Here is a 21,821-nt window from a genome sequence, read left to right as displayed (position 1 = left end):
AGTCTGAGAATGCTGGGCAAATTCCCTGCCCCACCTGGGCTAATGGGGCTTTCCTGTGGGTGCTCCCTGAGCTGTAACTGCTGGAATTTCTGTACCTCCATGGTTTCTTTCACTATTTTTTTAAATTGTGGTTAGCTAATTAATAATTTGTGTTAGTTATGGTGAGGGGATCTGTGGAGATGTGAATTAATACTTGGTTTATATTAAAGAGCGACATGATTGATGTGCTAATTACGCAGATACTTGTTCTCAATATTCTACTTTATTATATAGAAATATGAAGGCCAGCTGCAATAGCAAGCTCTGCTAATATATAAACACACACAATAACAAGGGCAAGATGAATGATTTTCCAGGTTCATAAATGTCTCTTTTTTTTCTTCACCACTTACAACTTGAATATCTTCTCACTGGATAGGAGGGAGCTGGGAATGGGGGCTCTTGGGTGCTGGGGTTGATATCAGCTGCTCTCTGCACAAGTGGCAGGAGTACCCAAGGCAGTAGTTAAGCACAAGCATGTAATTAATCCTGCTGACACCAAAATAAATTGGTGTAGTTTGATGTCCAGCTCTGCTTTGTGGGGCTAATTGTGTGCATGAAGTTATGCAAGTAACTTGAGCTTTTGACTTCTTTACAGCCAGAACTTAAAGCACAATTCAGGATCATGTTTTAAAGCAGCATAGTGACACTCCATTTTGGTGTCCCCCTCAATTATCCATGTTCTTCCATATTTGCTCTTATTTGGAACACTAGCATTTGTAGAAAGAGCCCAAATACCTCTATTCTGCTTGTTATATGTGCAGGATTAAGTATTAAATAGAGCATTATAAAGCTCTTCTGTTTTATACACATGTACAAACATAACATCTGCTTTATTTATGATTTTTAAGAGAGGTTTTAGTTGTGGTTTAACAGACTGACGTATTTTGGTACAGCTGCCTTCTGCATTTTCTTACTTGTAAAGCCTTAACTGCCAGAGTGCATTTATTTGTACAGGTTTGCAGGAGTAAAATAAACCAGACCAGATATATTTCAGAAGCTTTAAAAACAGTTTAAAGTAGATGTTTCTATAAATCCCTATTTTATTACTGCAAGTGCAGCTATTTCATGGAATAGGACATGGGATATTGTTTCCTTTTTCCCTGCTGGAGGACACACAGAGCTGATCAGTGGCATTTACAGAGGAAGAATCAAGCACATTGAGCAACTGTTTGCACAGAGCTATATGCTGAAATACTAAGTCAGTCCAAATTCCCATGAACTTTAATGGTATTTTTTTTTCTTCTGAGCAATTCTCTGTACAAGCCTCATTAAATGAAGAAAGGATTTCTATTGATTACGTTAACTTTAACACCTGGCTGGGAGGATTCAAGGGTGAACACTGCAAAACTCTATCCTTGTTACATGCAAAGGAAAATAATGTGTTGGGATGTGGGAAATCCCAAGGAGCCCTTTGAAAGTGTGCCTCTCGCTGGCCACTTTGGAGCTGGAATCAGAGAAAGGTTAGGGTTGGAGGGGACCTTCAAGATCATTAGTAAATGATTGTGGTGGATAAAAATGAGTGTTGGAGCAGACCTGGAGAGGAGCCAGTTCTGGGGCAGGTGCTGCACGTTAAAGGTGTGGCTGTGTGACAGCACAGCACCACAGGAATTGGTTCTGCTTCCAAGCCATGTAATTTAGCAGAACTGAACCCTGGAGCTGCTCTGGATGTTCCTTTGTATGGTTTTGGTGTGGCCTGGGGAAGAAAGGAGTTCAGTGTGTCCTTTGTGGTGTTATGAACTCCAGGGAGAGCTCAGGTGCCTCTCCCTGTGCTTTGGGAGCCCTGGTACTCCAAGGACTGCCCCAGACTCTGCTTCAGCTCTCTGGGGATTTTTGTCTGTGCTGTTGCCACTTCAGGGTACAGAGCTTAAGCTGTTCATGCTGAGATTGCTGCCTTTTTAACTCCACGTGGCAGGGGAACAGACAAGGCTCCTTTTAGCTGACTACAGCTTTATAGAGTGGCTCCCTAAAACTCTGTGTTTCTGTTAAGTGGACGTTATCATTTGTGATTTTTTTTAAAAGAACCCAAAGCCATAGATTAAAAAAAAAAAAAAGAAAATGGATCATATTAAAATTGGAGTTAATGTGATGTGAAGTATTCTGCCAAATTTGAGTAATTGATGGTAATAAAAATAGTCCATTTAATGGTGATTTAAATTCCTCTGTTTCTGCATCTGTAACGTTAGAGTGAAATTTTATCTGTTTTTCACTTTAAGCAATCTACTTTAAACTACTTACATGGTAAGCATTATTTACTGCTTTTAGGATTACCCTAAACTAATTTAAGATGTGCCTCATTAGTTTTCCTACTCCATGGAATAAAAAAATTACCAGCATTGGTCTTTAAAGTGCATTTTGCACTTCTGCAATTGATGATTGTTTTTCCTATGACAAATAGACTATGGAGTTCTGTTGCACTCTCAACATCCTAGTGGTTGTTAAATTTGCAGCAATAGTGAGCTCTGTTAGGCATGATGGGGGGCTGCAATGTGTATTGGTCAAATGTAAGTGGTATTATACAGATGTTAAAATTAGAATGTGTGAGAGAGCCATGTGCAGCTACACTTGATCAGCTGTTTTGGTAAAGCTGATTAAGGATTGGCTTTCAGGTTGCTGGGTTTTAGTTAGTACAAAGGGGTTATTTTTAGTGGTACAAAATATTCTGATATTTTGAGTTGAGAGGAACTTGAGCTTGTACTTAAAGAGAAAAAAAAAACCAGCAAACAACTTGTATGGTCTTTCTGGTGATACTAAGCAGGTGACACACGCAGAGGTACTGCTGGAAAGTTCACAGCTTAGTCATCACCTGTGCAGGTACTCAGTGAGTATCCCAACCTTTCATCCAGAGATTTCATCTCTGCAGCAGCTGTTGGCAACCTTCCATCCCCAGCATGCCAGATCCTGGTCAGTAAATAGCCTGTGCCTTGGCAGAGCCATGCAGCGATGCAGATGTGCTTGCTCTCAAAAAGAAGCTCTAATTTGAGTTGTGCTTCATGCCTGTGCTTCATCAGAGCCAGATCTTGGAGGTCTGTCAGTGAGGCTTTGCTGGGTGACTGGTGCAAGCTGCAGTGCCCCAGTTCATCCCCCACTTCCTCTAAGACATCATTAGCTTTTTACAGAATGGATGGCATGATAGCAACATTTCCTGTGAGCCTGCTCTCTCTCATGTCAAAAGTAAGCAGGCAGCCTTCTCCTCATTCATAGCGCTCTGGCATCTTAAATGAAGTACTAGTGTTTAAATGTGTAAAAAAAAATTACTTCAGACACTTTAATCTCTGGTGTTGTGGTAGTATTTGGTCAGATTCTCAGAGGTCCTTCACTTTTCTGTATTTGTCTCCAGTGTAGGAATATGGGCATTTTCTGTTTCATCAACAGGCATGTGATGCACACACAGTGGAACACAAAGTGGTCATGGCAGAATGAAACTGAGGTGTTCTCAGCTTTTTTGAGTCTCACACAGAATGTGAGAAAACCATAAATCTGTTTATAAATGGGCTCTACATTTCTTTCCATGGGAGTGATGACTTGAAGCCCCTCAGCAATTTTGTCCTGCTCTGGAAGCAGAACTGTATTTTGTTCTAAAAGTCTGTATTTGTTGAGACTGATTTTTATCCCTCACTATAGCTCAGTGTGAAGAGAATGAAGACTAAGTTTTGGAAGCAGAATAAATGGCAGCCCTTGAAGTTAATGCTGCTGTAGTTTCTCAGTTGTGGGCAAGGTTCTGTGGTTTTCATAAACATCATCTTTGCAGGAGGTCAAATGTTCAGCAGAGACAACACCACCCAACAAAATGGTCATGGAGTGTTGGAAAGTCTTGGCACAGCGTGGTAGTGTGTTCCAGGAGGTTTAGGAAGCTCTGCCAGGGGAGGTTTAGGCTGGATGTTGGGAAGGGATGGGTGGTCAGGCACTGGACAGGTTCCCCAGGGAATGATCACAGCCCCACAGCTGCCAGAGCTCCAGGAGCATCTGGCCAAGGCTGTCAGGCACAGGGTGGGATTACTGGGGTGTCCTGGGTGGGGCCAGGGGTTCACTCCATGGTCCTGGTGGGTCCCAGCTCTGGATACTCTCTGATTCTTGGCTGACAGCATCCAGCTGCTTAATAGGCTAAATAGACACAGCAGAATGTTTAGTTTGTTGGGACTGTCCTAAGATTTAGACCACTTTGGAACATGAATCTGAGGTCTGTAAATGGCAGAAGGTGGTGCCAATGGCAGCAGAGGGTGAAAGTGCTAACAAAGGTTAAAAACTGAAATCTGGAATCCCATGCTTCTAATTGGGATATGACTCGGGAAAAGGCATTTTATCCCAAATATGCTTTGAATTGAAAATTTGTAGCTTGCATGACTTTGAGTCTTCAGGGGTTTGTTTTGTAGATATCAGTAAGTCATGAAAAACATTACACTTTAAACAGAATGAAGACACCTTTCAGATAACTCCTTTCAGAAAGCTCCTGCAGCTTGCCTGTAAGGTTCCCATAGGTGTCAGAGAAACTCAGCAGTACCAGCAGTCATTTTTATATGGAAGTGTTTTTATTATTCCAGACTCTTCTGTCAGGGTTCTTGAATGCATCTTTATAAAGGCTAGAACTACCTTACTTAAGCATTTCCATGTTATAATTTTTGGGTCTAGGAAGAGGTGAAGGAATGTGTAGCAGCTGGCAGAGTCAACCATGAAGATTGTTCTGTGGGGTCAATGTGCATTGCAAGGAATATTTCCAGGGCTTTGTCAAAATGTAAATCTCTTAAGTCACAACACTTGGAATGTGCCTTCAGCTTTTTTCCTCCCTCTGGAAGTGTCCCCCAAAATTAGTCTCTGTTTCTTCTGTTCCAATTTCTTTTTCCCTGTGCATGCTGGAAGTTGAAGGAAATTCTGAGACCTATTTGTAGTTTTCAGAAAGTTAGGTGGATCTGGGCCTTTCTAAGGTTCTTTTCCAGTTTTGAAGAGCTTTGCTTTCTACTTTCTTTCCTGCAATGCCTGTGGACAGCAAATGGGGAGGAAAGATGTGAAGAGAATTTGCCAAATATGCCAAATATTGTGTAACAAACATTCTAGAAATTCCATAGTCTCCAAGGGCTTGGCTTTACCCATGAGGGTAATAATTTTTTGTGAGTGACTGTATATAATTTAATAGCAGAGCCAGGAACTGCATACAGAAATATGACTTGATTCTCCTACAACAGCGTTCAAATCTCACCAAATATTCAGAAATCCTTAACTGGTACTGCCTGTGAAGATTAATCCATAGGAATTCTGGGGAGTGATATGGTAGAATATGGAAGAGTCAGGCTACAATTCTCTTAAGTCAATGTTTTCTATGGATATTTTCTCTGGTGTAGTAATTAGAGTTTAATATGCAGCTGGCCTGATTTTAAAGTAAAATTCTACAAAAATAAACCAGGATAATTAACTATCACAACAATTTAGCAGAGGAAATGGCTTTTCCTATATTTAGGGTTTTAAAATGTATTATGTTCCTTTCTAAAGGGTGGGTTTTAATACAAACCAATGTAGTGGCTTGGGCCAGGAACCTCTTGGTTGAACTCCACAGGCTGCATTTCAGTTTGGGAATTTGCTTAGGAAATCAGTTCTGTTCAGTGTTTTCATTAGCAGTGAGGAGCATGGAATACAGAGTAGCTTATAAAGTATGCAGATGACACCAAGCTGTGAGGATCTGAAAATGCTTTTCTGTATCAGATCAGAATTCAAAATAAACTTGGCAAATTGCAGAGATGGTCTGAAATCAGGAAGATGAACTCAAATTAAGTGAAGTGCCACATGATATATTTAGGAAAAATAATTTAGATACACAAATTCAAGGCAGGCAATACCTGTTAAGAGGAAAAACAGGTAACAAGGTCTGCAGTACACTGCTGTTGCAATCTAAGGAAATTAATTCTGGAATGTGTGAAGAGGGATGCTGTAATGTTGGGTAATTACTCCAAATTAGGGCTGGTGAGGTCTGAGTTGACATGCTGTATCCATCTTTGGTTATGACTCCTAAAAAGCCTCTGGAAAAATGCCTAAGTTAAGGCAATGTTAGTAACAACCATCTGATATATAAAGATTTTAAGACAAAAGGAAGAGGGAAACTTTCTCCATATTCCTGAGTGAAAAATTAAGGGAAATATTTTGCTATTTGCACTCACAGTGGTGAGGGTTGTGTTTTACAAAACAATTTTTGAAGCCTGAACCCCAGAAAAAGCCGCCTAGAGCTGTTGTAGAAGCAACTTTTCAAGGAGAAATTATAGAAATCTGTGCTGGGTGTACCTTCCCGAGTCCCAGGTGGACAAGGTGATGCCTTTCAGCACTTGTGTCTGTAACTCTGTGCAGGAGGTGAGAGTAGAACTAACAACTTGAAAAATTTGTCTCTTGAAATGTCCTGGAAAAGTGGAATAGCTACTTTTAGTGGAGAAAGCTTCCTACCCTATGGGGCAGAGTCAGCACAACCTTGTGGGGCTGCAGCTACTTGGGATCATGAGACAGGGGAATTTCTGGAGCCACAATCCATTTCTCTCTCATACACATACACCTGGTTACAGAGATCACCAGGGGAAGAACACGATTCACAGCTGCTGACTTTGCCTCTTAGTCGTAACTGTGAAGAAACTATTTATTTATGTAACTTTCTTCCCACAAGAGTTTCCATTAATTCTGTTGATGGAAGTATTTTTCAGCATTACAATAGTGAAATAAAGCACAGAGCATTAAACCCTTCTCTGCCTCCAAAAGTGAGAAAGAAACACTGGCAGGAAACTGACCTTGAAAAGGTAATGCTCTGGTTTCTTATTAATTCAGAAATCTGAGTTAATTTGATGCTCTAATTGCAAATTATATTTTTATATATTTTCCTTTATCAACCTTGATAATTTAACAGAATTTACCAACTGGCAAGTTTCAAGTACTTTTTCTTCCAAACTCTTTTATACCACAACACTGCTCCTAATCATCTGTGAGAAAGCTGCCATGCAACAGAAGACTTGGAATTGCTAACAGTAATGATGGAAACTAATTCAAACCAGGCCACAGGTGGAAGCTTTTGTGAAAGCAATCTGCATCTTTTCAAGCTGCTCAAGCTAGAATAGCCTTTTAGAAAAGCAGTCTCTTCCATTCCAAAGGAAGCCTGGCCATTATCTCTCTACCCTCATGCACGGGACAAAAATGGGGGCAGCAGAGATGTGTTGAGTAGGGAAACTTTTTTGCCAAGTTTGCCAACATTGCTGTTCCCTTTGCTTCTCTGAAGTGGTTCACGAGCAGAGGTGCAGTGTGAAAACCCACAGGGACACTTCCTTTGCCAGGTTTTGCCCATGGGCTGCCCTGTTCTCTGTCTCTCCCCTGCTGCTCTGCAGTTGTCCGGAGAGCTGCGATCCCTTCCCAAGCTGGCTTCCAGAGGCTGCAGATCCCAGCTAATCTCGTTACAGTGCTATTTTGGATGCTGAGATTTAATACTCCTAGGGGGCTGCCTTTCCCTAAAAGAGTGATGTAGCATTTTTCATGAAGGGATAGTAAAAGGTGAGTGATGGGCAGTGTGAATCATGGCATAAATCATTTCAGGCACGGACGTGCAGCTTTCACTCCAGAGGAAAGCTATTAGGAAAGGATATCAATGTTTTAACTTTTTAATTGCATCTACTTGTTTGTTGCTACTCTCATTCTTTTTGCTTTTGGCTTAATTATTTCTCCCTAAAGTATGCTCCTTACCTAATAAGTTGACTAAGCTTGAAAAATTGATTCAAATACATATTAAATAAGAGCTTGTGAGCTACAGTTACAGCAAGCAGCTCCTGAGTTAGTTGGTTTCTTTAATAGCACCAAAAATACCCCAACTACTTGATCTCTTTTTCTGTTCACAGTTTTGTCAGCATCTAAACTTCATGACAATTTAAATAAATTTTAAAATGAAGCCAAGCCCCACCCCTAGATTTTGCACTGAAAATAAACAGTGGTTCTCTGTGTGGAGGAAAGTTTGTTCCTTGCCTGCTGCTCTTTTAAGGCAGGTTAGAAGGGAGCTGTTTCTGGAATGTGTAACAGCTGATACTGTAGACTGAGTGTTTTTGGGGTTTTTTTCCTGTGGCCAGCAGTAATTATCAACAACCTTGTAATCACAATCAAAGGAATTAATAAGTAAAGATTCTCTAAGAAGTAATTTAGATTCATGCCTGTTGTTATTTACAGCCATTCCAGATAAAAAGCTTAATGTTAGGGTGCAGAGGTTTGCAGTACACAAGACTATAATGACATAAACACTTTGAATGTTATTACATAGGTTCTAGAAAAATCTTTCTGCCCTGACGTGATTAAGGAGTCAATCTTAAACAAGGTTATAGATGTTTTTAAGTTAATGTGCTGTGCAATTGGCACTACTCCTGGTACTGCATAATTCAGGAATATGCATGTGTCTTTAAAGGATGCGACCCCTGAAAACACATGTGGATCAACAGCATAATTTTAACTTTTTCTCAGATTTGATCCAGGGCCAAACTTTGTTGTTAAGAAGAAGATGGTTTTATATTGGCACAGCATGTACACGGTCAGATCTAATGCAGTAAAACCTGGGTAGGTTACAACACTCAGTTAAATTGATGCATTTTGGTAATTGCACATGGAGTGGATAAACAGAAAGTGATCAGAGAACACTACAAAATGGATGTTCTGAATTTATCACAGCTGTGTCTGTATCAGGGACCTAGAGTGATGTGTTTAATACAATTATTTTTGGAGGTACTTTATATTGTAGGGGGAGTACAGTTCCTGCAGTTGTTTGTTTTTGAGAGGAGAACTGGGTTTGCCAAGTTAGAAAGTGTGTGAATTTATTCCACTTCACAGCAATAAATATGTTTGCTGCTGCTCTGCAGCTGGGAGTCAAGATTCTGTGTGCATGGGGACTGGAATAAGCACATAAACTCGACTGTGAGTTTGGAAGTTGCTTGGCCTCTGGAGATGCAAGTTCAAGTCTCTGGAAGACTGTCTCCTCATTATTTTCTAGGGTGTTCCAAGGTCTGCTAGCCAGGCTAGAAGGTTAACTTCAGGTATGTCGAGATTCTAGCAAGTTTTCTCCCTCCCAAACCCTGAGTCATGGGAGCTTGGGAAGCAGCCAGGAATTTCACCAGACAGGACAGGGGTTTTTAAACATTGCTGTGGCTGGGATCTATCACTGACTGCCAGATGGGCATTTACATAAATGAAACAAAAGATAGAAGCTTTGTGCTCTGAGTATTTCCCACTTTTTATGTTCTTTAATGGTTTGGTGGGTTTTTTTTTCTTTATCCTTTTTTTTGTATGTTTTAGCTCTTATTTTCTCTATTGAAAGCGTTTATCCCCTCTTCCATTTTTGTCGAGAAAAGATAAATTCTAAGACCTCCAACAGGAATGCAAGCTATTCGGTTATGCTACGCTTGCATAATAAAATGCTGAATTAAATGTCAGGGTTACAATTATTACTGAAGAACGCTGTCAGGTGAGATCAGGTAACTCAAGCCAAGATAAAAAAGGTGGCAAAAACGACTATATTAGAGAGAAAGGATGAGTTGCAAGAGGCAAAATGATTGATTAGGCTGCTGTGCAGTGTTTAGTTTGAATTTTTTGGCAGGTTAATCTTAGCTGAGGGCGTTTGTCTGGCAGTTTGTCCCCTTTCCTTGGCCCCTTTGCTCCGAGGCCTCTCCGTGTGGCCGAGGGGCTCCGTGGGTCTGTGGGGCAGCGGCCGGAGCCGCCTCTGCTGCCCTCAGAGTGCTGCTGCTCACCTCGGTTTTCCCCTTGGTTTTCCTCATCCCCAGCCACCATCACCGAGGTGAGGAGGGAAATAAGGGATGTGCTGCATCTATGTGTTTTCTGGCACTCCATTTCCCCTCTGGATATGAGGGAATTTCCGTGGCTGCCGCTGGCGCCCCTCAGCCCGCCGTGAGGGGAAGATGGGCCCTGCCTCGATCTGCTCCTTCACCTGGGCTGCGTGTGTGGGCTGACCCTGCTTGCAGTGAGAGCCTTGGAGCGTGGCTGTGAGGGAGCAGTGGCCATCCCGATCCCTAAAGAGGCTGCCTGGAACAGAAACTAGACAGAGGTAGTAGGAGTTTATTAGAAGGCCTTCGATGGATACACCTTGGGCAGCACAAGAGCCCGGCTGCGGCTCCACCCAAGATGGACCCCAAGTCACGAGTTTTCACACTTATAAGTTTTGTTCCATTTCCATATTGGGGTTAATTGTCCAGTTACAGCTCCAGGTTATGAAGTCCCATCCTCTCAGTTTTCTCTCCTCAATTCGCTGTTGTTTTACACTTTTTGGGCCCAAAGCTGCAATGGTGTCCTTGGTTCTCAGGCTGCAAAAGGATTGTTTTGTCTGACTAAACTGTGAGGAGAACTTGCTAGCACTTTATATGAAGATCAGACTTATATACTAATGCAGTACAGAATCTGGAAAATGAAAGTTAAGTTGAAATAGTGGGCTAAAAAGCTGGTGAGCTAAAAAGCTAAAAATTAAAGGCATCAACCCCACAGACACCCAGCAGCTGTTCCTGGGCCCAAGCTGGGTGGCGGTGGCTGAGTGGCCACCCAAAGGTGACCAGGAGCACCTTGGTGGCAGCTCAGAGGTGGGAAATCATGGTTAGGTTGTGCATTTCATGCATGCATTGCCACAGGAACTGTTCCTAATGCTCTGGTTAATTTGTGCTTTGTCTCAGCACAACTGGCTCATGTCCAGCAAAATCAGGCCTGGAATAAAATTTCGGCTTTTACAAACTCTGTAGATTTTTAGGGCACACTCCAGCAATATCACTGATTTCAGTAGGGCTGTTGATGGCCTCTTATTTATATATATTTGGTCTTGTCTGAGGCTGTAACCAATATCCATCCTCTGGAATTCAGTGCATGTCATGTCCTTGCCTCCAAAACCCACCTTGGTGGCAGAGAAAGAAATATCAGCAATTTCCCAGCAGCTTCCACTATAAAAACAAGGTTTTTCAGCCAGTTGTAACTTCACCCCAATATAACTGCTCAGCCCAAAATTTCCTGTGCTAGGTATGGTGGGCAAGGCTGATTTTTTTATGTAAGGAGATATTGGCTGAAATCTTTCTGTCACTAGGAAAAATGCATTTGAGACTTTTTTTAATCTTGCAGGAACTCTGCTGCTCTCATATTTTGGAACAAGAAATGCAGCAGAAGAGCTTTCTGGTCTGAAAGCAGCTATTGGCATTAACAAGAAACCTCTTTGCCAGTACCCAGGAATGCAAATAATTTTGACCAAATCATGAAGTTCTAAAAATTACGTATCACAAGCAGCATTCAGTACAATGCTGTATCAGAATTTGGCAGCTGAATGCTGTCTATATTGAGAACATATTTTTCTGTATAAATCCTGTATGTGAAACCATAGAAAACTGGATTTTGTCCTTGTTTCTGCCACAGAGTGAGGCTGGATAAGTCACTTAGGAGTACGAGAGTGGTCATTAATTTTATATTTTTCATTCTCTCAGTGCCTAATTTTGAGACAATTTAGGTTAGGTTTTTATTTCACATCCAAGCAGTGCCAGTGTTGTGTGTGGAATGACCAGTCCCTCTCCTAACCAGGATGGAACCCAACTACCTGAGGGTGTGCTGGGAGAACAGGCTGCCCATGGCACTTTGGTTCCAGGGTTTCAGAAACCCTGGTGCCAGGAAGTTTTCCTCCACATGGATCTGAGATCTGCCTTCCCTCCAGTCAGTGGCTGTATTAAACACCCAGCTGATGTTCCCCTGGCAGCTCTGGGTGCAGTCCTTTTTGACCTGAAGGTTGATTTTGTGTGATGTGGTCAAGTGTGGAACATCCTGTGACTGAAAGTATTTTACATCTGAAGAAACTGTATTTTTATTTATGGCTCAGTCAAAATAAATTAAAATAATCGATGATTGTTTTGAAAGCAAATTACTGGGAGTACTATATATCTACCATGGCAAGTGCTGAAGAGATGAGAATGTCTTATAATGCCAGAGAGAGTTGTGTAAACAAGGGTATTTATATACTCAACAGCAGCAAATCTCCAAGAGGGTTTTTTGTTGGGTTTGTTTTGGTTTTTTTTCCTTGGCTGAGTCTCCACTGATCCCACTTTATCCCGAAGGAGGAGGAGGAGAAAACTAATGTTCCTATCACACATGTTCCATTATTGATTTCCATTCCAATCCACCCAAAGTCTTCTGTGCTGGAAATAATTAGACCCTGTGAACAGAGATGAAGCAAAAATCTATACAATGCTGGATTGCCAGAAATGAAGACAAGGGTGCCTAATTAATGCTGCATATAGAATGCCTTTTGGATGAATGGGCTTCCCTTTCTCAGAAGCAGCTCAACAGCAGTTGTGTCACAAATTTGCTGTTAATTAAATGGTGTTCACTGTGTGCCTGTAAAAATGGCATGGAGGAAGAAAAACATTGGACAGCAGCAGCATTTTACAAAAGCTCTGCAATTTAAAGGAAAGACTGTGAAAAACAAATTTGCAGCCTTCTTACAGACGGCAAGATATTTTCTTCCGTATAAAATTCACTTTATGGGTTTTCCCAAAGCTCTATAGGAATGTCTGGTCACTGCAGAAGTGTGGACTGGAAGTGTGTTGGGAGGGTTGAGGGTAGGCAGAATGCTCCTGGGAGCTGAGGCAAGATGGATGAGAGCACAGCTCCAGCCTGGCCAGGGCGTAAGGATTGTCCAGGAGGAGTCAGGGTCTGGAGGAACACACCAGGTAAAATTTTCTCTGCGTGAAAAGTGACCTGAAAGTGATCTAAGGCTGTATAATGCAACTTGGAAACTGAGATGGAAGGTCTTTAGGAGGAATGTAAGAGAGCTAATGGAAAGGCTTCACAACAGCCCCCACTAAGAGCAGAAATATCTGGAGGGAAAAACTGGAGGGGGTCTGAAATGTCTGAAGCAGGTTGAGAAAAATGTCAGCGGTGTGCACATGCAGATAGCAGCAGTGGGGTTGTTGGTGCTTCAGAGGTCTCTGTATGCAGGGATTCTGGGACAGCTCTTCTTGTCCTGTAATTTGCAGGCCACTGGTGCTTTTCTCAGCCTTTAATTCTCTCCTTTTATCTCTGTTCCTCCCTGCTCTTCTGGATATCTGCTGTGGCCAATCTGAGTGATACAACTGCTCTCTGTGCATCTCTGGAGAATTTAAATAGCATCATTGCCTCCTTCTCTTTTTTGCTATAAATGCAGAGGAAGTTTATCCTCTTTAGGAGAAGATAGAAAGCATTTTTTTTTCCTAAGAAACTGGAGAATGAGTAAATCCCTAGCTCCTCACTCTAGCAGATGGATTCAGCTGATGAGTCTGTAGGAATCTTCCTAGGCTGGGCATTAAACTGCAAGAATAGATGTTTTCTGATGAAATTCTAGTTGACATAAATATATTTTTAGCATGGATTTGATAGAGGGAATTATTTTTCCCAGTATAGTAGATGCTGTGGTTCTGGTTTAGGAATTTTGTGAAATAATTTGAGTGCAGGAAAAAGGTACTAATAAAAAAGAGGGTTTTATGACATTGTGCCTTCTAAGTCCTCTCTTTTCTTCCCATTTGGGTGCTTAGCATTGTCTCTCTCTCCTCTCATTCTGCTTTAATAAGTGTTTTTCTCTCCGACCTGTCGGCCCCGAGGCACAGCTGAAATAGGTGCACACACACAGGTTGTGATTCTTCTCCCTATTATTGCAGTTTGATTCTGAATTCCAGATTTAATCTGTCTAAATAAGCCACTCCTGGGACTAAAGTCAACTACTAGAACTTTTTGATGTTCAACAAATAGTAAGGCATTACAATGATTTAAATCAAATAACCAAATCCATATGAAATACGCTACTTGTTATCTTTCCAACAGATTGATTTTCTTCCCTGGATCCATTTTAAGCTGCACTGCAGTTGCTAAATCAAAAATAAACTGAGTTTTCAGTCTATGGGCGTGTTAAGTGTATGATTTCCATTACATCGCAGCGTGCCACATATTATAAATGAAAACATGGAACACATTTTGAGTACAGAATTGAAATGAATTTTCTGACCTAGTCCCAGTGAATGGGCTCTAAAGTGCTGGCAACGACTGTAGCTCCTGGGCTGTAATTATCATTTGAGTTATTTCACAGGGGTAGGAGACTTTACACCTGTGGGTACAAGTGGGGACAGACTGACATCGGTGCTTTTGGAAATTATTTTGGATAAGTGGGAATGTTAATCATGTTGGTGTAGCTTGTTATCCACTTGCATGTTTGTTAGAACATAACCTAGCAAAGTATTTAAAAACATTGTTTGAGTGTTAAGTGGAACTTCAAGAGAGTGTGGAACCAATTCTGTTTTCTGCTTTCACAGAAATCAGTCCTGTTCTTTTTTCTTCAGCAGCAGCTCATCTCCACAGGATGTATTTTGAATTCTCATGAGCTTAGTCCATCCAGAATCAGACTCCTGGGGCTATTGCCCTGATTTAAATGGATGTTATGTGTTTCCCAGAAAATGGAGCTGGTACAGCACATGACCTGCCTTTCCCTTCTCCTGCAGCTTGGCCTTGCACCCGCGGAAGAACATCGTGCTCACGGGCGGCGATGACCGCCTCTGGAAGACGTGGGGCTTCCCTGATGGGAACATCCTCCTGACAGGGGAGGGACACACGGACTGGCTCTCAGGCTGCTGCTTCAGGCCCAGGTCAGTGCCCACCGTCCCTGAAGGGGCCCTGCTCCCTCCTGCAGCTCCTCTGCTCACTGCCCTGCTTTGCTGCCTCTGTGTTCTCAGGGAGACCCTGCGCTCTCTGCTGAATTCCCAAACATCTAGATAAAATGTTCCTCTGCCTTTCACAGTGTTGACTTAAGACTGATTGCTTTTAATATTTTGTACATCTTAAACTCTGTCCCCGTAGCAGTGCACGTAACAAGGAGTAATAAGCTTTTCAAGTCTTGCTGTATTCATTTTCTCCCTGTTCAGGCACTATGGCAAACACAGTCCCATTATTAATAATACTGAAAAGTTGACTTCTTGTATTATGCATTATTTGTCATATGACTAAGAATATTTGGGTTTACCTAGAGAATATGAGCTTTCCTGCCCATTCATCTTATGGATTTGAAGCTGAATTAAAAAATGAACGTGAACATGGAAAATACAAATTAAATATTTAAGTTACAAGGGTTGTGGAAATAGGGCAAACATGAAGTAGATTTTTTTGGTCTTTCTGTTGAAAAATAGGACACCATTTTACTCTCAAAACTAAAATACATTTGATAAGACTGAACTTCTATATGTTGAAATTGCTTTGCATCAGATTTGTGAGGCAGCATTTTAAATAGAGTTCTTTACTGTTAATATAATAAAGGTCTGCCAGGCTATTCACCTGAGGCTTGGTTATAAAAGGAGCATTATTAAGCCTTCAACCTTGTATTTTCATTGTGTTTATTTGATGAAGCAATATTAGCTCTCTTTTTCATGAGGAGGAAATGTATCCTATTTAATTTCATGGTTCCTCCTGATTTCTGAGTTTGTAATGAGCTACCAAAGGCAGACATAGTCCTCTAAACACAAGAAAATCCCCTCCTTCTTTTCAAAACCTCAAGAACCAGGAGTCATGCTATCTGGGATGAATTAAACATGCACTTACTCTTCTCTTGCATCAGTTTCTCCTAAGAAAAAGAGTCTTTTTCTTAATATGCTTGTGTTTTCACTGTGTTCTCTTTTTCATGTGTGTACCCTTAGAAATAATTACATTTAAATGAAGAGTATGATATTTAACTTAAATAATTGCATATGATATGGGAGGAGAGAAATGGAAGGCTCAGCTTTTTGTTTTAAGATGGTAGGAAAATTTATCTATTGCTGCATGACAGATTTCAGGGTTTGTGAGTGCTGGACATGGTTTAAACTTGCAGATAAACAGAATGCTGCCTTTTCCTCTTACCTGTTGTGAATATAAAACTTTAGCACAGGGGAAGAAAGGGAAATACAATTAGAAGAGCATGTTATCATTTATAAAGCTGCTGGCCATACTAATCAGATTTCGATAATGCATTGTTACCATGACACCCGCTGACTCAGAGGCTCAAAACTATTTTCTCATTAGTCTTTGACCAGAATACAGTCCTTTCAATAGGCTTTCCTATTTCTCATTCAATTATTGAAATTAAAATGAGTTGAGGTACATCATTATTCTCTTGCAGTATAAATTGACTCCTGCTGAATGCTCTGGAGTGATTCAAAAGCAGTGCTGTTAAAATATTGTCTTCTGTTACTGCATAAAATACATAATGTGGCAGAATACATTTAATCATATTTTAAATTTTTTAATTTATTTTTTTTAGATAGGAGACTTTTATATATCTGTTTTTCTCGGAAGTAAAACAAATTAAGTAAAAATGAAGAGTTCTAATAGATTTTTTTTTTCTTTTTCTGGAATCAAATGTAGATAACTTCTAGTTTTGTTCCCAGTTTAAAGATTTGAAATTATGTTCACCCAGGAAGTGAAAAAGAAAAATATTTTTGTGCCACTGGGCTATTAAATAGTGACCTGTGTAGAACTTCTATAGTTCTATAGTCTTTGCTGTTTGTCCTCTGTGAGATCACTTCTCCTCTGTGTTTCTTCTCTCTCTCTAAAATCAGGTTTAGAAGAACCTTCACCTCTGGTGTGAGAAGTGTTCTGTGTGCAGCCACATGAGCCTGCTGTCAGATCACTTGGTACAGCATCCTGCAATAACCCACACCCTGACACCAGACTAGTGATTTGAGGAGAGCTGTGATGGGCATTTAACTGATGCTCCTGCACATACAAATGCCTTAAAATCCCAGAAATCTGGGGGTTTATGTGCTCACAGAGTATTACTTGAGCAAGGGTCTTTCTCATGGTTATCTCTGTGCCTCCACTGTGTATTCACAGAGATAAAGCTGCCAGTATTGCAGGTGGCTGGGAAGATCTTAAAGTGCTGTGGGGTTTATATATCCTCAGTGTCTCCAAGAGCCATGAGAGAACTGGTTCTAGGAAGTAGCAATACCAAGGTAAAGGTGTGTTTTAGGCTCTGGAGCAGGCATTAGAGAAATGAGGATTGTCCTTAGAAGCTTTCCCAGGATTCGTGTACCACAGTGTCCTTAAGCACAGAGCCTTAGAGGCAAAGAGTTCTTGGATGAAGGAGACTTCCCCCACCATGCCCTCACTGACAATGTGCTTCATTCCACAGTGATTTTATGCTGAAAACCTCCTCTGTTTCACTTGTGATCAAAGCAGGGTCAGGTGAGATGTGCTGAGGCTCCACGGCTGCTGCCGTGTTGCTCCTGGGTCAGCACAAAGGGTCTGGGTGCCCCATGTGTTCTCCCTGCAGTGCTTCCAGGACAGGGGATGAAGGGCAGCAGCACATGTGAGGAGAGCAGAGCAGCTCCCTGCAGATCTGACAGTAAAGCATTGCCTTAAGCTTTTAAAATGAAAGTAAAACTTCAAAAGGGTCCTGTCATCAGCAGCTGGGAGGAGGGAGGAGAACAGTGCTTCCTTCTTTGAAACTCAGGTGACACCTGGTCAAACTTCAAAAAAAAACCAGTGTTGTTACTCTGGTCTGGCTGAGCACTGCTTTGCAGATGAATTAGCTGTTTCAAGCTCCTGTCACCATTGAAAAATGTAATGTTTTTCAGCTTGCCTTATCTAGATGTGAAGGAATGAGGGAATGAGAATGACTTCTGTCACAGTCATACACAGAGGTTTTGTGGTGAGAATCTGGAGAGCTGGGGAAGAGCTGTGTAGTGCATCTGTGTGTGCCAGGTGACTCAAATATTTGAAACAGCAAACAGAAATCTCCATCTTCTGCCAGTTACCAGAATAAGCTGAGGATGTTAATACTGTACCTCTAAGGACCATACTCTAATTATACAAAGATATTTCATGGCATGTACTAGGTTTATTTATCTTTGTTACTAGCCTTCCTGGATGGCTAAAGAATCAAGCTCTGCAGCATAGCAGAGGTGTGTGTTAATGTCTGATAAAATCCCAGTGAACAGTAAAATATTATATTCTTGCCCTGCATGTGGGCTGGTATAATATGTAATGTCCTTAATATATTCATAAATATTAATCAAGTCAGCTCTTCTGAAATGTTTGTAGCCCTTTTCATGCAAATATTGTCTGGTTCTGTGGAACACAATGAATTTCTGAACTGAATAGAAGTACAAACTGTAGGTTCTTGAAGCTATTTAAAACTTGCATAGAAAATTGTCAGATTGTCAACTCCTTTGTAATGCCCTGTTCCCCTAAGAAAGAAGCAGAGTTTCTAGTGTTTCTCAGTTACTGAGGAAAGAAATCAAAACTGTTATCAATTTATTATTATTATTATTATTATTATTATTATAATATAAAAATTGCCACAGCACTTACTTTTACCTGTGTGGATTTTCTGTAAGTTCTGTTGCTACTGGAAAACCTGGAGGCAGTTATTGCCTCCTTGGTGATAAAGTATGTTCATGCATCAAACTTGCAAATAAAGACATGTAATGTTTGATACCCTAAAAGAAGGTACCAAAGAGGGGAAGCAAAAGAAAGATGAAAGAACAACCCATGTTCTTCCAGAGCAGAGGCAGCTCTGGGTGATATTTCTCAAAGCTGGAGGAGCTGATGTTTCTCAGATGGAAACCTGTGCATGGACAGAGGAGAAAGACAGCCCTATAGAGAGAGAATTAGCAGAATCTATGGAGGATGGATGTGAGGAATTGGAGAGAGATTGAATGAGCTGTGGAGGGAATGCAGCTCCAGGTGGGCTTGAATTCACACAAAAAGCTTTTAGGGGAATTCTGTAGCACGTGGGAGCAAGCTCTGGGTAACTGAGCACTGTGGTAGCTTCTCAAGACCAAGTCCAAAATGTTGCTGACAATCCAGAGTGGGGAAAAAGAACCAGGATAATGATATCTGCCCAAAGGTTTCAAGAGCACTGTCTGATAAATATGAAATTGTCTATGTAAGACTCTATCAGAGTGGAAGTTATTTTCTCATCGTACAAAAATTCTCAGAAAAGCTTTATAAAATCCTCTTAAAAAACAAATTCCTGAGCAGAATTGAAGTCAGAATAAACTTTGAAAGTGAAATTAATTCTTACTCAGGTAAGCCCCTAATTTTATTTTTTACATTATTTTAATTTCTTTTTTTATCTTATCATTTGTGAAGAAGCTATCCAGAGATGACCTTATGTGGAAAAAGGATAGACTGAAAAGCCCAGCAGAACAGTAATGAAGGAAGGGAAGGAGGGTGTGGAGAAACCTCTGAGTGCTGGGAGCAAGGGCCAAAATTCAGGAGGGAGGTTATTCCCAGAAGGGAGAGGCAGCTGGGTTTGATCCAGCCAGGCTCAGATGTTCTGAGGCAGCAGGCACAGGCTGACCCTGCTCCTTGCTCACTGCATCTCACAGGACTCTGTGCTTGGAGGGAAACATTGAGGAGCAAAAATCAGACTTGACAGCTTGGCAGGTCCAGGCACCACTTGTGAATTTCTCAGTGGACATGCCTTTGTAGTTTGAGAGCCCAAAGTGCTTTGATTATCAAGGTGAATTACAAGGTGTGCTGCTTTGTTCATCCCCCACCTCTGCTGCTCTTGGCTCCCCACACACTGTGCTGCTGAGGAGTGCCCCAGCCCTGGGAGCTGCTGGTGCATCAATCCACACCAATCTTCTTGACAATCATAATATCCTCAGCTATCAGTGTGTGCTGAGAAACATCTGCAGGGTAGGAAGAGAATCACACAAAATCTGATATTAAAGATAAATGACTGCTTTCTTAGTTACAAATTGCAAATAATATCTTTTAAATAGCTAAGATGGTACAGGGCCCACAAAGCCTCAGCAAATGAAAAGCACTTGATGACATACAGAGAAGAGTAGGTTCTTTAGTCACAGTAGCAAGATAATTTAAAACATTCCACTAGCATCAAATATATTTCTCCTTGTACTTTAATAATTCCTAATGCCATTCTTCAATTTATTTTTATTTCTATGAAAAGAAGCAGGAATTATCTATTATACCATTTTGTTTAATGCACTGGCTTCCAAGATTTGATGCTGTAGTTATTTGGTGAAACTAGGGGGACTTGCAGAACAAACAGCCACTGCTGAAGTTACGATTTCAGGATCTATAAGATGTTGCTACAATCTAATGTTTGTTTGTTTTAGTGAAATGCAGCAGCATTTGTCTGCATGGAAACTGTAATTTAACATAAAGCAGTGGGATTTGACTATGCTACTGCAGGCTCTTTCTTAGAAGAGACCTTCACATATTCCTTAGGGCTCTCCAAAAAATCTGTTCCCTGGAAGAAATTTAGAGAGGTTTGGAGTCAGTGATTTTAAAGTGTTGGTTTTTATCACCCATCCTTCATAGCCACTGCCCAGACTGGGTCAGCAGTCACACCAACTTACTGTACGTGTAAGCCAGCAGCACCAAAGGAAGCTCCTGGAGGTGTTGGAACAGGAACAGGCTGGAAATTCAGCTTCCTCAGGAATTGTTTCAAACCCTGTTATGGAATAATTTCAGCAGTGATGTGCTCAGGGACCCTCCTGTTTGTCGTGCTCCAGATTGCTTTTCCAGTGCTGTTAAGAGTTGTGTGCACTCTTGTGGGATTACTGCCCAATCCCACAAGATTTACACGGGCCCTGGACCTCGCAGATATTCCCTGTGCGGGCACTGTGTGGCTCTGCAATGAATTCCAACTGGTCAGGTACTTCTAGAGGGGTCGAGTTCTGAGCATGAGCTGCCCAAGTGGGCAGGAGATGTGCAGCACATCCCAGGGATGTGTTCTGCCTGCACTCTCAGGGATTCATTATGGACAACACAGAAATCTTGGAAGTGGTTTCATGATCAGAGTTTTAATTACAGGGTTCCATGAATTGCACCTTTTAGCTGGAGAGTGAGGAACTGAAGCCCTGGTGGGAGAGGCTGCTCAGGAGCTGCTGTGCACACCTGGGAGCCAGGGAGGAGGAGGAGGAGAAGGAGGAAGGAAATGTCAACTTCACCCTCCTGCCTGGCCACTGAGCCAGCCAGAGCAACAGTCCTCCAGGAAAGGGGTTTGGAGATTACTAGTAATAAAAGGTCCATGGACAGTGAGCTACAGAAGACTCTCTGCTGGCTTTGGAGTTGTAAATGCTGAGTTTCACACTATACATTAAACAAGGCTGAGACTTGAAAGCCACCAACTCCCCTCCAAGCATTAACATAAAAAAGAATTGTAAGACTCAGGTTATCACAAAGGTTTCTGTTGGCTATCAGTGGAATAGAATTATTTTGATTTGTGCTTTGAAATAGTCTTTAAAACCTCATTCAGGTCTCACTGCAGAAACAGATGGGTTTTATTTATCCTTTTACTACTATTGGTAGCTATGAAAGAAACATGAGATAGTCTGTATGTTCTGCTTAGGACTTTTGAACACTTAGTTAATGAATAGGCATAATGATTTAATTTTTTAGAGGATGTTGAATTTCTTCATAGTTCCACAAAGCCTTTAGTTACCAGATTACATATTAAATTTGCCAGTGGTAAGAAACTTCTTTTGAGTGGCACGATTAATTTTCAGTCATCTTACTGGCTTTATGTAACACATCATATTTAGCAGTCGAGACATCTGTTAAAGTGTTTTATCAAACTGAGCTGATAGAGGAGTCAAAAGAAAAAAAGTTGTATTCATTTATTCTGCAAGGAAAGAAACTATTTCAGAAGTCTTTCATTCAGTTCCCCAGTGTACAGTATTCACTGTGTGCTTGGTGTTTTCAAGTATAGCAAAATTTTAATTTCAAAAGTAGCTTTATTTATTTCAAAATCTTTGATAAGCTTCATACTTTTTATACAAGGAAAC

The 21,821-nt window shown here is 41.1% G+C and overlaps 1 protein-coding gene across 3 annotated transcripts in view; it reads left to right on the top strand.

Annotated features, from left to right (window-relative positions):
• The window catches only part of SPAG16 (sperm associated antigen 16), a 360,194-nt gene that overhangs the window by 152,703 nt on the left and 185,670 nt on the right, over nucleotides 1-21,821 (top strand). For all 3 annotated transcript variants that reach the window (XM_039728694.1, XM_039728693.1, XM_039728695.1), the window contains one exon: nucleotides 14,532-14,675. In XM_039728694.1, the coding sequence (XP_039584628.1) occupies nucleotides 14,532-14,675 (144 nt within the window). The remainder of the gene's footprint in view (nucleotides 1-14,531; nucleotides 14,676-21,821) is intronic.

Source organism: Passer montanus, unplaced genomic scaffold (genome assembly GCF_014805655.1).
Source record: "Passer montanus isolate IOZ18808 unplaced genomic scaffold, ASM1480565v1 scaffold66, whole genome shotgun sequence".
NCBI lineage: Eukaryota > Metazoa > Chordata > Aves > Passeriformes > Passeridae > Passer > Passer montanus.
This window is presented reverse-complemented; position numbering and strand designations above follow the sequence as displayed.